Genomic DNA, 15,203 nt, shown 5'->3' on the forward strand with positions numbered 1-15,203 from the left:
TATAATAGCATTTTGTAAAGTTTAAAGGACTAATACCTATGGATTTTAACATTGGCTGGACTTTGGAATTCTCAGTGAGGCTTTTAATCATGTAGATTCTCAGGCCCCTTCCTGGCCTGTGAAACATGAAACTCTACAGGTGGCCCCTTCCAAAAGGCCTCACAGGTGGACCTTATGTGGAACCTGTGTAGCAAACCACTGTAAAGTATTATTATTTATATTAAAATTAATTCTTATAGTGTGGATGTATCTCTGTGTTTGTGCTGTATGTGTGCAAACTTCATTTAAATTTTTTAAAGAGTGGAATGGAATGATTTTAAGCAGGATATAGCCACAGAAGAGCTATCATGTAAAAAGAATTAGCCTCATACCTGAATCATTTCCACATTGCACATAAGATAATGTCTAAGTAGAAAATGCTATAAAATTACGCATGCTGTGGGACCAGACATAATTATGAATGTTCCTTAAGAACATGCATGGGGTGGGAAAAAGGAGTGTGAATAGTGTTTTCTTGGTGGGGGTGAAGTATAATTCTTTGTTTTTTGTTTGTTTTGTTCTATATTTCCAAGGAGTAAAACTAGAAAGCAGGATAACTCTTAGTAATGACTGTACTTTAAAAATGGAAATTCATTTCATCCTGTTCATCTTTAAGGTTTTTATGTGGCTCAACCAGAACTTTCTGTTACCAGAGGACACTGACATTCAGAATGTTCCATTTCAAATGTGTTTCACATCCTTGCGGAACGGTGGCCAGCTGTGTATAAAAATAAAACTTAGTGGAGAGGTAATTTTTACTGTCACGGGCACAGATTTCTCACGTAACATTTAACGTTCAGTGTAAAGTGAGGCAGGTGAAACCAATCTGAAGGTCGTAAAACCACGTGTTTCAGCCTAGTCTGTTAGTGTTATCTCTGACGAGGGCGTATAATCTGTAACAGCGGTTTTCTGCCTCTCTCCCCGCTTCCCTTCACCCATTCCTTGCCTAATTTGGGACAGTTTAGGAATACAGAGGAGGACAAAACATTTTCACTGTCTGAATGACCTTGTTGTTCAGCTTATAAGGCAAGAGGATTGATTTTTTTTTGCCTGCTGTTAGAAATAATTAATGTGGTTTGTAATTTACTTGAGGGCTAGACCTTATCTTTATTTATCACCACATATACATTTATGTTCAATAAATGTGTTGGATATGGGGAATTTCAGGTAGTTTCAGCCAAGTTCATCTTTAGTGTCCAAGGATGCTAACTTGTCTTTTTTTCTCTGGATAGATCACTATAAATACTGATGATATTGATTTGGCTGGTGATATCATCCAGTCGATGGCATCATTTTTTGCTATTGAGGACCTTCAGGTAGAAGCCGATTTCCCTGTCTATTTCGAGGAATTACGAAAGGTGCTAGTTAAGGTGAGGGCACCTGGTGGGTGCATTTGAGAGAACATTGTGGTCTAATAATGTTTGAAATATTTCTCTTAAATTAGTGGTACTACAAATGTACATATGTTACATGATAGTCATGTTCTAAAGAACTTTTGAAAATTCTTAAAATAAAAATTGAGCTAGTATTGGAGAGTTCATGAGTTAAAAAGATATCTTTTATAAAAGTGAGTGGTTGGGCTTCCCTGGTGGCGCAGTGGTTGAGAGTCCACCTGCCGATGCAGGGGACGCGGGTTCGTGCCCCAGTCTGGGAAGATCCCACATGCCGCGGAGCGGCTAGGCCCGTGGGTCGTGGCTGCTGAGCCTGCGCGTCCGGAGCCTGTGCTCCATGATGGGAGAGGCCGCAGCGGTGGGAGGCCCGCGTACCGCAAAAAAAAAAAAAAAAAGTGAGTGGTTAGCTCTTGCACCCTGCTTTCTGTGTTTGGTTTGGAGGGACACTTTAAAAACAATAAATGAACATTTTCCTTTGCTAGCCTGTCATCTTATCTGTTGTATCTACTTTGCTTTTTGGTTTAGTGCTTTCCAAGAACCCAAAATCAAAAAAGAAAAGGATTGTGATTTGTCCCCACTTACAACAACATCCCTACCCCAGATCTCTAAAATGTTAATATTTGTGTTGCTTGGGCTCACGCTGCTAAGACGTGGGAAAGATTCACATCGAATGTCATTTTGAGGGTTGGAGGAAGCACAGGAGGAGATGAAACCCGGGAGATAGTTAAGATGGGGCAAGTGAACGGCAGAAAGAAAAGGGTAGGGGTCCCCTGGTGGCGCAGTGGTTAAGAATTCGCCTGCCAATGCAGGGGACACGGGTCCGAGCCCTGGTCTGGGAAGATCCCACATGCTGCGGAGCAACTAAGCCCGTGTGCCACAACTGCTGAGCCTGTGCTCTAGAGCCACGAGCCACAACTACTGAGCCCACGTGCCACAACTACTGAAGCCTGCCCGCCTAGAGCCCATGCTCCACAGCAACAGAAGCCACCACAATGAGAAGCCCATGCACCACAGCAAGGAGTGGCCTCTGCTCACCGCAACTAGAGAAAGCCTGCGTGCAGCAACGAAGACCCAACACAGCCAAAAATAAATATAAATAAATAAATAAGAAATAAAAGGGCCTTGGTATATAATACATAGCGTCTTTTCAATTTATCTAGCTTTCAAGACGTTTGTGAGGTGCTTTTTTTTTTTTTTTTTTTTGGCCACCATGCGGCATGCGGGATCTTAGTTCCCTGATCGGGGCTCAAATCTATGGCTCCTGTAGTGGAAGCTCAGAGTCTTAGCCACTGGACTGCCAGGGAAGTCCCTGTGAGGTCTTTTTAATTCCTGGGTGTTCATGGTCTCCAGGTGGATGAATATCACTCAGTGCATCAGAAGCTCAGTGCTGACATGGCTGATAATTCTAATCTGATCCGAAGTTTGCTGGTTCGAGCTGAGGATGCTCGTCTGATGAGGGACATGTGAGTATTTACCATGGCTAGGACAGGTACGTGGTTGAAAGCGTCAGCGATATGGAGTAACATCTCTCAGATGCTACTAGTAGGAGTGTAAATAGGTACAGAGACTTTGGAAAATAACTTGGCATCATCAGTAAAGTTGAAAATGTGCACACCCTATGATCCAGCAATCCTCCTGGTTTATAACCTCAAGAAACTTGTGCATATAAACCAGGATATTAGTTCAAGAATGTTCATAAAGGCATCGTTCATACGAACCCCAAAGTGGAAACAATCCATACTAATATAACTGATAAATTATGATATATCTGTACAGTGGAATACTACATGCAATGAGAATGCACGTATCTGGATGACATGTAACAACGTGGACAAATCTTAAAAACATAATGGAGATTGAAACAAGTAAGACTCAAAAGAATATGTACAAAATGCTTCCATTTATATAGTTTGGAAACAGACAAAACTAAGCTATATCATTTGGGAAGCATACATAGATGATAAGAATATAAAGAAATACAGGGAAGAGATTATCATTTAAGATAGTATATTCTCCTTGGGGAGGAGGGGACTCAATTCAGAGAGAAAACATTGGGAATCTTCTTGAATGTTGGCAATGTCCTATTTCTTGACCTAGTTAACAAGCGTTTGTTTTTTGAGTTTTTCTGAATATGTATTATATTTTAATATTTATATTAAAAAATTTTTTTAAAACTTTTGGCTGCATCAGGTCTTAGTTGCGGCACGCAGGATCTTCGTTGAAGCATGCGGGATCTTTCGTTGTGGCGCTCGGGCCTCTCTCTAGTTGTGGTGCACAGGCTCCAGAGCACGTGGGCTCTGTAGTTTGTGGCATGCGGGCTCTCTAGTTGAGGTGCGTGGGTTCAGTAGTTGTGGTGTGCGGGCTTAGTTGCCCCGTGGCATGTGGCATCTTAGTTACCCGACCAGGGATCAAACCCATGTCCCCTACATTGGAAGGCAGATTCTTTACCACTGGACCACTGGGGAAGTCCCTGAATATGTATTATAGTTTAGAATAAAAAGTTAAAAACAAATTTGTGCACGTCTAGCTTCTTGCTAAGATGCAAAATTTATCTTGGCAATAAAATGTACTGAGGTGGATTCAGTGAAATAGTTCACCAATGATAGGTGAAGCTTATGTGTGCATCTTAGAGGCAAGAGTTCGCCTAAGGTGCTGCTTGTTTTTTTCTGAAAGGCCTGAATCATTAGCACATAGTTAAAATGGTCTTGCTCAGAAGTCAGTGATTTCTGAAAGTTATATTGTTGAAGATTTCAAACACAAAAGTAGATTGAATTATATAATGACTTCCTCTATAGCAGCTACTTAGCTTCAGTAGTCATCAACTAAGGGCTCATCTTGTTTCATCTCCACATTCACCTTCTTCCTCTTCTAGGTACTGTATTATTTTGAAGCAAATTCCAGACATCATATAATTTTAGCCACAAATATTTCAGACAATAAACCTTTAAAAAACAATAACCACAATACCATTATCACACTTAGAAAAATGTAAAATAATTTCTTAATATCACAAAATATCTAGTCAGTGTTTAATTTCCCCAGTTGTCTCAAATGTATGTGTGTGTGTTTGTGTGTTTGAAGTTGTTTTGTTCAAATCAAGATTCAGAGACCAAAGACTGTACATTGAATTTGGTTGATAAATCTCTTTTAATCCATATATTTGCTTGCTCACTTTTTCTCCTAACTCTCTCCGTCTTCTGTAGTTTCCCACTTTGGATTTTGTTGATTGTATCCTGTGGTAATGTTTAGTATTATTCTTCTGTCCCCTGTATTTCTGTGAAAATGGTAGTTAGATATAGAGGATTGATCAGATCCAGGTTCAATTTTTTAGCAAGAATGCTTCATAAGTGGTGCTGTGTACTTCTGTGAGGATGCATGTGACGTCTGGCTGTCTCTTTTTATTATGTTATCAGCTGTTGATGATCACTGCTGAAATCAATTATTCTGGGGTTTGCAAAATAGTGATATTTTAATTGTTATTTTTTCTTTGTAAATTGGCTGAAGTACTTATATAAAGAGTAACATTCCCTCATGAATTAATGAATTATTTGGTTCCCTGAGGTACAGTTTGTACTGGAATGACACACTATCAGTTTTAAAATAATGAGTTGGTTCCCTAGCATCTCCAAGTTGACCAATGAGATTTTTAAAATCCTATTAACATTTTTAATGTGCTTCAGGCCATTTCAGATATTCTTTATGGTGGCTTAGTTGTCCTGTCTTTGGCCAGTAGAAGCCTTTTCAGGTTGGCTGCAGTTATCAATGCCTTTGGACAGACCTATTAGTTTCATTAGTTTGTTTTCTTGTACAAGATGTTTTAGGCTTATCTGGTATATATCCTCTTCTGAATCTGGAATCAGCTATTTCTTCAATCCTGGTCCTTTATAGTGGGAAATGGAGATCATAGTCTGAGCATTAGAGATGCTCATTGCTACTGGGTTGGATATTGATTTGAGACCTTTTCCATAGATAAAGCCAGGTAATGTATATATTTTTTTCAATGAGCAAATATATCATGAATTCATACTATTTCCACTTCAAATTTATGAGTACAGGCTCTTACTTAATTTTGATGTTAACGGTGTATCTCTTCTCTCTCACATTGGAAATCATGTCTCTAACCACTGTCAACAGAACTATTGGCTTTATCTTATGGTACACACACAACATTTAAGGATAATACCAATATTACTACCAACAGTATGATTGCTGAAAATGGTGTAAGGCTTTTTTTCTAGTTCTTTGTGTCTTTAGAGTGTGTTCTAGTAGGGAGTTTTAGTCTAATTACTATATTTTAAAGTCATTTGAAATAATTCCTCTTTTTTTGGTCATGCTACAAGTGTGATATACAGTTAGATTCATTTGGTTCATTTTGCTGTCAATCTTAGGGGATTGACATTTTTTCCTTTTTGGTTTGATTTTATTACATATTTATTAAAACCTTATATGGGGGCTTCCCTGGTGGAGCAGTGGTTGAGAGTCCGCCTGCCGATGCAGGGGACACGGGTTCGTGCCCCGGTCCGGGAAGATCCCACAGGCCGCAGAGCAGCTGGGCCCGTGAGCCATGGCTGCTGAGCCTGCGCGTCCGGAGCCAGAGATACTTCTCATTTGTTTTTATAGCTGCACAATACTCTATTCTCTGGATGTTTATTCAGCTAGTTCTCCACATTTGGGTTGCTCTTCTGCTATTATATTGCAGTGAATAATTTTGTTACATAAATCTTTTCATATTTTTACTCAGGTATCTTTGGGGAAAAGTTCTAAAATGGGATTGCTGGGGAAAATGATAAATGTGTATACAGTTTTGAAAGATTTTGCCAAATTCCCCTCTATAGCTGTCGTATCATTTTGCATTCTCCTCTGAGAGTGCCTGTTTCCCTTAGTCTTGTCAATGGAGTATGTTGGCAAACTCTCGGAAACTTACCAATTCAGTGGGTGAGAAATGGTCTCATTGTTTTAATTTTCATTTATTATGAGCAGTATTGAGCATCTTTTCATTATTTTAAGGGCTATTTGCGTTTCTTTTGGTGTGTAAATTGTTTCTTTCTTTTTTTTTTTTTTTTTGCCATGCCAGGCAGCATGAGGGATCTTAGTTCCCCAACCAGGGATCAAACCCATGCCCCCTGCAGTGGAAGCTTGGAGTCCTAACCACTTGACTGCCAGGGAATTCCCTGTAAATTGTTTATTTCTTTTGCCTATTTAGATTTTTGGTTTTGCATATAAAAGCTTTTAAAATTTTTTATGTAGTCAAATTGATCCATCTTTTCCTTGGTACTTCTACATTTTGAGTTCTAGTTACAGAAGTTTCCTTACTTCCCCTTTGTAGAGAAATTCACCTATACTTTCTTTTAGTATTTTGTATATTTACATTTAAGTCTGTTACAGTTGGAGTTTATCCTGGTGTTCAGTGTAAGTTATAAATTCAGTTTTATCTTTTTCTATGTGACTGTCACATTGTTTCAGTAATACTACTTTAAAAGCCTGTTTTCCCACTGATTTGAGATGCTGCCTTTATAATATAATGTATTTCCATATGCAGTGGGTCTATTTCTGGATTTTCTATATTGCTCTATCCGTCCGTCTTGTCTCTCCATTTGGCAGTGCGATTCTTTTCTTAAAAATGCTTTGTATGTTTTAATGTCGGGTATGGCTAGGTGCCCCTCCCCCAACCCTTTTGCTCTTCTTTTTCATGGTTTTCTGGGCTACTCATGCTTGTTTGTTCTGTGAACTTTATCAGTTATTTTAGCTCCAGAAAAAAGTAGGTAGTTTTACTGGGATCACATTAAATTTATTATTGACATTGTTACAGTGATGTTCAGTCTTACTAAGAATGCAGTATGTCTTTATATTTTGCTCAAGGCATGTTTATGTGTTTCAGGAGTTTTATGGTTTTGTTCATGTAGGTATCAGACATTGCTTGTCAAGTTTAGGTGTAGGTATTTTCTTTTTGCAATTGTAAATAGGCTCTTTCTTCCACATTATATCTTCTTTTTTTGTTTGTCTATATGAACACTTGATTTTTCTGTGTTGATTTTGTAGTCTACTACTTTACTGAATTATCTTATAGTTCAGTTTTTCCAGAGGTATGCTGTATTATTTGTAAATTGAGATAGTTTTACCTCTTTCCAGTTCATTTTCTCCCAGTTGTTTTCTCTGAGGTATATAAGATTTTTGCTTTTTTTTGCCAACTTTATCTATAGGGCTCCTTTTTTTCTCTCTCTGGCTTTTTTTTTTTTTTTTTTTAAGTGAAAGAGATGTTGCTGGCTTTAGGCATTTGACTGTGCTAAACTGGAGGGAGGTGACCAGCAACCTCTAAATTCCTTTTTTCTTGATTTATTTATATTTAATTTAGAGACTATCAGATATACATTGTTTGTATTTTTTAAAGCCAGGTTAGTTGATATATAATTTATAATATACATGTAGATAATTCACCCTTTTTAGGTTTACAGTTCAATAAATTTGGGGAAATTTATACTACTACCAGAATCAAGTACCTCTCCTAACCTCTAGGCCCTGGCAGCCACTGATCTAATTTCTCTTCCTATAGTTTTACCTTTTCCTAAATGTCATATAAATGGAATCATACAAATATATAGCCTTTTGGGTCTGGCTTCTTTCACTTACCGTAATGCCTTTGAGATTCATCCATATTGTTGCAAGTTATCAGTAGTTCATTCCTTATTAGTGCTGAATAGTATTCTATTGTATGGATATCCATACGTTGTGTATCCATTCACCAGTTAATTGACATTTGGGTTGTTTCCAGACTTAGGTGACTGAGAATAAACCTGCTATAAACATTTGCATACAGGTTTTTTGCAGACATATTTTCATTTATGGGTGAAATGTGGCATAATGTGATTGCTGTGTTGTATAGTAAGTGTATGTTTACCTTTACAAGAAACTGTCAGTATTAATCTGAAGCTTGGAAGATAGCCTATCACCTTACTCACTTTTCATCACCCCTCATATCATAGGCATGATAATTCTTGGTTCCTAAGTTCAAACAAACCATGGATCAATAACCAAGGAAGGCCACTTGTCTTCCATTTATTTGGAAGAAACAGTATTTCATAGAAAATTCTCAATGTTTTCAAAGCAGACTTTAGCAGTTACCCTGTTTTAATGACAATACAGCTAAAAATCTGGTTTGTTCCTTTTTTTTTTTTTTTTTTTTTTTTTTGCGGTACACGGGCCTCTCACTGTTGCGGCCTCTCCCGTTGCGGAGCACAGGCTCCGGACACGCAGGCCCAGCAGCCATGGCTCACGGGCCCAGCCGCCCCGCGGCATGTGGGATCCTCCCGGACCGGGGCACGAACCCGTGTCCCCTGCATCGGCAGGCGGACTCTCAACCACTGCACCACCAGGGAAGCCCTGTTCCTTTTTTTAATGTCTAAGAAGTTTGCAAGTCTTTTCATTTAAGCCTGCCATATTGAGGTACAGTGGTGTAAAATTTCTCTTGATGTACACAGGAAAACAATGAAGAATCGCTATATGGAACTATATGACCTTAATAAAGACTTGCTCAATGGATATAAAATTCGCTGTAACAATCACACAGAGCTGTTGGGAAGCCTCAAAGCAGTAAATCAAGCGATTCAAAGGGCAGGTCGTCTACGTGGTAAGTCTCTTTTTGTAGCACTGTATTTCGTCTGTAATTTTGGGGTGAGAACCATTGAAGATGGTGGTAGCTTCAAGAATTCATATCAGGGCTTGTATCTATAAAGATGCCTTTCATACTGAAGTTAGCACCGTTCACTTGAGTTTCAGTCAGCCTATTGTTTGGCTTTAGTCTGCAGACTTCAGAGGGAAAGAACACTTTCAGCTCCTTTTCTTAGATCTTGCTGCATCCTCTAAAGAAAAACCTAGTGACATATACTCAAGAGGAAAGCCTTAAATACTCCTATTAGAAAAAAATAAAAATGACTGAAAATTAATGAGTTAAGTGTCCAACTTAAAATTTACAAAAAGAACAACAGAATAAACCAAAGGAAGCAGAAATATCAGCTAGAGATTTATACCTGGAATCTGCTGTTTTGGGTCAGTGCTTTGACCTCCTTTTATAGAAAAGGATCAAAGCTCATATCCACTTAGCAAAGATTATTTCTAAAACTGACCCTTGGTTTCTAGGTGTGAGATAGTTTCTAAGCTTGGTTTGTGATAAAGTCCCTTACAAGGGTATATATCTTTTTTAGGGAATGGTAAGATAAATTGGTTAAATTTGTACTTACCTATAACTCTTTTCTACCCTAGTTTTATGTTGTTTTTATAGATAGCCTCTGATTCATAATTTCACTTTTAATAATCTTGGCTCATATGGATTTGATGTTTCTTCTCTTACAGTTGGAAAACCAAAGAACCAGGTGATCACTGCGTGTCGGGATGCGATTCGAAGCAACAACATCAACATGCTGTTCCGAATCATGCGGGTGGGGACAGCTTCTTCATAGGAGAGGAAAGGATAGGTAACTAGGTTGCTAGAAGGGGTTTTTCCTTAAACTTCTAGGCTGGTTTGCTTTGGATCACATCCTGGTTAACCCAAGGTGCTGAGAGCGAAAACCACCTTGGTGAGTTGTACAAATGAAGGACAAAGCATTGCATCTGAAAAGTGTATTCACTTTCTCTTTTTTAAAATCAGTAGTACTGTTGCAGAATACACTAGGTTTGTATGGAGGGAAATGAATACTTTTGAAACATTAGGGCTTCAAAGTCCAGTTTTTCTGTACGTATGTAAAGTCAGTATGTAGATGCATCTTTTTTCTTGAAATTGTAATTAAAGTAGATTATCTACTTTTTCATTAAAATTTAAAGGTGTTGCACTATGTGTTGACTGATTGTAAAATCACCACCATATCAGAATTGCATAAAACCATTTGTGTTATGTGGAGAAAAACAAAAATATGGATATTCAATTTGTGCGCCTTTTTTTTAAACCTCACGTCATTTTATTGAATATATACTTATTAAGAACTTATGTACAGTAGGAATGTTCTAGACTTTGGTCCAAAGATGGGCCATATATATAATTCTCTGTATAACAAAAAACCGTTTGGAATTTTCAGAGCTGAATGTGGAGAAGTGAGGGTGAAGTCTAATGCAATTATGGAGGTTTGGCTCAGAATATCTGTTCCAATTTTCTTCTAGTGTGACTTCCCTTTCCTGTGAAGAGCAGGAAGCTAAAACTGAAGTTTCTCCAATTCGTTTTCAGCTGGTGATCCAGGTTTGATTCAGCTTGCATTTCAGATGCAATCACATGAGACTTGAAATTTGAACTGAGATAAATGGGATATTGGGCATGTATTTGATCAATGTGGATTATAGCAAATGTAGTGTGGTTCTGGAGCCAAACTCTGTCTCTGAGGCTTGCCGATGTAGCAGAAATAGATTCTGGGTAGTAGAAAAGCTGGCATGACTGGGGGACCTTGAAGCTAGAGTGGCAGCTTCCTGGTTTTGCACATGAGGTTTCCTGAATGGAGCACTGTGATGCTGTTCTGGAACCTGTAAATGGTAGCTGATTTAGTGGCTTAGCCTGAGGCAGTCCTATGTTTATATATGCAATAAAGGGTGCCTCCTGGTTTCACAAGCAGCTTCCTGATCTGTCAGGAGCAGCTACTTTGGCAGCCTGGTTCTGCAGTACAGACTTGAGAAAAGATTCTGGAATTGCATCCTACAGGTTTTTATTCAACAGCCTTAATAATTCTGTAAGCCATCTGGCAGGCTGTAATCCTTTTATTGAAATTGTCTAGTGAGGAATCTGTTCTCTGAATCAGAATACTGACCTGTATGAAACCCCAAAGAGACTATACAGAACACAGGCCTTTCCTCTGTGGTAAATTAATTTCATAGTTTCCTCCGTTTGGCCATTTAGGATTACCTCTTCTATTTCTGAAATGTGAGCTTTAAGGAGCCCTAATTTTTATGAGACTGTTATGCCCCTCTAATACCTTTGTTTTGCATTTTCAACCTGTAAGCTCAAAAGACATCCACATATACTATATTATCTTCAGTAATCTCCAAAGTAGTAATCTTTTATACCTGCTTCAGAGATGAAGAAACTGAAGCGCAGGGATTAATTACTTGCCAGAGCCACAGAGCTACTGGCAAGACGCAATCCCACCGTGGGGTCTTTTTCTGTTTTAGCCATAGTCTAACTTACACCTTTTGAGATTAAAATCTCTAGTTGGTGCTGGTTTTAAATTGTATGGCATTATTCATTTTTAGGGACCCTTAAAGAATCATCTCATTAAAGGTCATTCTGTTGTTCTTCAGCCCCCAGGCTTCCTTCTTACACCTAAAAATATTCATGGCCAAGGCTTGAAGGAGTCGACCTGCAGCAAGATTATTTTTTATAGCCCTGACTTATAGATTACAAATAGGTTATTTTCACATTAATTTGATCCTCTTGGTATTAGTATCTCTGAGCTCACACAGGCAGAATGTTTTCTACAGGGTCCTATAGCTTGGTTAAGTCGCAGTGTACAAGTTGGAAACCAAGTAGTCATGGCCCTTTCTGCTATTTCAGACTGCTCCCAAGTGAGTGAAGACTAGATGAGATGAAAATGTTCATAGTATTCACCCTTTTTATCCTCTTAGAAGTCATGTTCAGCTTAGGGAAGAGAAAAACTGTTTGGTTATCAGCTACTTCTCTATTTTGTTGCTGTATTTTTCTATCCTGATAGAATCTGAGTGCCTTCTGCAGCTACAGCTTAAGCTCTGTTTTGTTGCTGAATTTTGTTGAAGCTTTAAGTGAACACTCTGCCTTCATTTAAAAGCTGATCTTGAGGATTTTGGTATCTGGGAGAAAGCTTTTTAGTCATTTTTAAAGCATCCCTTTTAAAGTCACCCCCCTTATCCCTAGATTCAGGTATTCAATATTTTAGAGAGAGTATGGTCTTTATTCTTTCCCACCATGTCTGCCTGTTCAAATACTACATCAAGGCTCAGTTCAAATGCTCTCTCAGGAGACCTTTCCTCTCCCATGTCTATTCTTTAACCCTTATTACATTCTGTGTTTATATAAATCTTAATCCGCAATTAAGTGAGAGCAGGGGCTGCATCTTAATCAGCTTTGTCCTCCCCATGGTGCTGAGCCAGTGCCTTGAGCATAGGAAAGCATCTGCTGCCCCCCATGGAAGTGTTTGTCCTCAGTAAGCCTGTCAGTGGATTCAGAAATCAAAGAACTAGGAACTTTACAACTATTATGCAACCCTAGAAGTACTTTACAAGAATGATTTTCAACATTATTAACATTTCAAATTTTATAATTAGCGGTTACAAATCTGCCAGTGCAGAGTCCTGTGATCAGAAAACTAAATTATCTCGTTTCACTTTGACACTAAAGTACAGTAAGACACCCATTGCAGCCTGGTGTTTTGCATTTTTGCCTCTTCCCCATCTGGCCCCTGCCCACACTGTATGTTCTAGCTCATGAGTCATCTTTTTATTTGTGTGGTAGAGAAATGTGCTATTCCTGACATGAAGCCACATGGGCAATTTCCAAGTAGTTTTCAAAATTGCCTATGTGGACTGATCTTTTGTCAATCAGAGAAGGAGTTATCTGTTTTTGTAGGAATGTCCAGTTCACGCAGGCTGGAGAGCCTGCCGCTGATATCATTCTCTCTATGAAGGACTCTTTTAACAGGGTTTGATTTTCTCATTCAGTTGTAGTAGTGGCCAGTATGTAATGGTACGGAAGAGGTACCGCAGCCGAAACTTACTTGCTGAGGAAATGCTGGTCTGGGAGAGGCAGCCCAAGCATTGATTTTTTTTCAGCATTCTCTGGGAAAGAAACACCACATTCAGAGGAGTTTGAGGCAGTCAATGAGCTGTAGAAAAGCCAGGTTCAAAACGTAACAGCCTCTTTCTCTCCTAGGTTTCATTTTTCTACATCTTTAAGTGAGGGACTGAAATTAGATTTATGGGGTTCTTCCTTAAATATTTTATTTTTCCTTCGCTTAACAGAAATACTAATATACTTTCAAAGTAACTTTCTGAAAATGTTCTTATTTACATAATGGTTAACATGATAAGGGGAATGTGTCATGGGAACTTGACCTTACACAATTGTAGGAAGTGGCAAAGTGTAGTCTGTCAGTTTTCTAGTCTGATGCTGGAACTTGAAGCCCACAGGACAGGCAGTCAGAAAGGATGTAGAGTTGGGAAGAACAGGAACAAGCTGGAACCCAGAGGCATGAGCTGGAGCCCACAAGGACACATTAAAATCTCATTTCTTGCCTCTGACCTTGATGGTGTGGGGAGACCCTTCATCAGAGAAGCTGGAGGAAGAGCCAGGGACGGTGGAGCAGTTGCAGGTGCAGACGTGGAATCACACTGAGAAGGTGAGCCAGCAGGTAAGCTACAGAGTGTGTGAGCTACAAAATGGCTCCTGCTTCATTCTGGCCCTCCATATCTTGCACAAGAATGTGTGGCTCATCCTAACTAGAAACAGAGGGAAGGGGGTCCTGGGAAATGTAGTTCAGTCTAGCCAAGTTGATATATCACATAGCACACAGTGGCTATCACAGTATGGTGGGATTCCAGGTGACCTTTACTTCATATTTTTACATGTTGTGTTCTTCACAACAAACATGTATTATATAGATAGTCTAAATATATATATATATATATATATAAAGCTATTTGGGAAAAAAATCTTCCTTTATTGAAAGGAATTATAAGAATTATGAGATGACATATTTTACAGGTGAATATCATAGCTTTTCTCTGCAAGAAGTATAAAAAAGATGCCCATGTTTTAATTCCTCTGTTGCTACTTAACAGTTGTCAACATCAGCTCTAGGCCCTAAAAGTCAAGATGAAGAATGAAATGCTGAGGAAAAGCAACTTCTTCATCACTGGGTACCTTCAGTGGAGAAAACTGACCTGCGAGTTACACCATCCTTCACAGTCTAAGAGGTACAACTGTAAATGATGTAACTATCAGCAACATCAAAGTCTGGCTCTCAGGGATTCTTTCCCCTTGGACACCAGAATCCTTTTTTGTAGTGTGTAGATGATTCTGCTGTGTTGACAGACCATAAACACACTGAGATTAAGGAGAATGTAATAAACACATTTTACTGCTTGTGTAGGATGCTATGACTTAGACTCAGTGCTCCAGAACTCTTAGATGTTACCTACAACCATGAGTCTCAAACTGTTTTCTAAGCTTGGCACACATGGTGGTTTCACCTGCTCAGCCCTATTCCCTGGGGCTTCCTGGGGTTATGCCACTAAGAAGGTGTTAACTAGAACTTCACCCCTCTTGCTGGCACTTACAAAAACACATCAGAAAGCAAGTGAGTGAAAGTAATATTATAGGGATGACTTTCAGTCTGCAGGAACTTAAAAGAAAAGGCAAGCTTTGAAATTTAAACCATTAGTAACAGAGTAGTACTTGTAATCCCACTTGAGGGTCACTACACTATGGTTAAAAAATTGTGCTCCCCAAAAAAGTATGCATGTAAATGGTCCCCCCACCATGTTGGTGGGGAAAGACAATATGAGAACTAGTGCTAGGTATTTCTTTGTAGCTCAATTTTTTAAAATTAGTGTTTGTTTTATAACAACTAATACTGAATATTAGTACATGTGTAAAATTTATAGATAAATATCCATATAATGAGCATACATGCTAAACCATTTTTTTACTGATTGGGGTACAAGATCAAAATTTTGAAACCATCAACCTAAAAGAAAGTGCAACTCATTTTCTTCATTTAATGAGTAAAATCCAAGATAAAAGCTACTGCAATAGCTAATAATACACAT

At 38.7% G+C, this 15,203-nt stretch overlaps 1 protein-coding gene across 2 annotated transcripts in view; it reads left to right on the top strand.

Moving 5' to 3' along the window:
• BBS2 (Bardet-Biedl syndrome 2) overlaps positions 1 to 10,255 on the top strand; it is a 33,013-nt gene extending 22,758 nt beyond the window's left edge. The window contains exons 13-17 of one of the 2 annotated variants that reach the window (XM_060084181.1): positions 656 to 787; positions 1,272 to 1,409; positions 2,781 to 2,893; positions 8,906 to 9,054; positions 9,777 to 10,255. In XM_060084181.1, coding sequence (XP_059940164.1) covers positions 656 to 787; positions 1,272 to 1,409; positions 2,781 to 2,893; positions 8,906 to 9,054; positions 9,777 to 9,883 — 639 coding nt within the window. In that variant the 3' untranslated portion in view covers positions 9,884 to 10,255. Of the gene's footprint in view, positions 1 to 655; positions 788 to 1,271; positions 1,410 to 2,780; positions 2,894 to 8,905; positions 9,055 to 9,776 lie in introns of those variants that run through there. The other variant, XM_060084182.1, reaches the window with a different exon arrangement.
• The last annotated feature ends 4,948 nt before the right edge of the window (positions 10,256 to 15,203 follow it).

Source organism: Mesoplodon densirostris, chromosome 19, assembly GCF_025265405.1.
Source record: "Mesoplodon densirostris isolate mMesDen1 chromosome 19, mMesDen1 primary haplotype, whole genome shotgun sequence".
Classification (NCBI taxonomy): domain Eukaryota; kingdom Metazoa; phylum Chordata; class Mammalia; order Artiodactyla; family Ziphiidae; genus Mesoplodon; species Mesoplodon densirostris.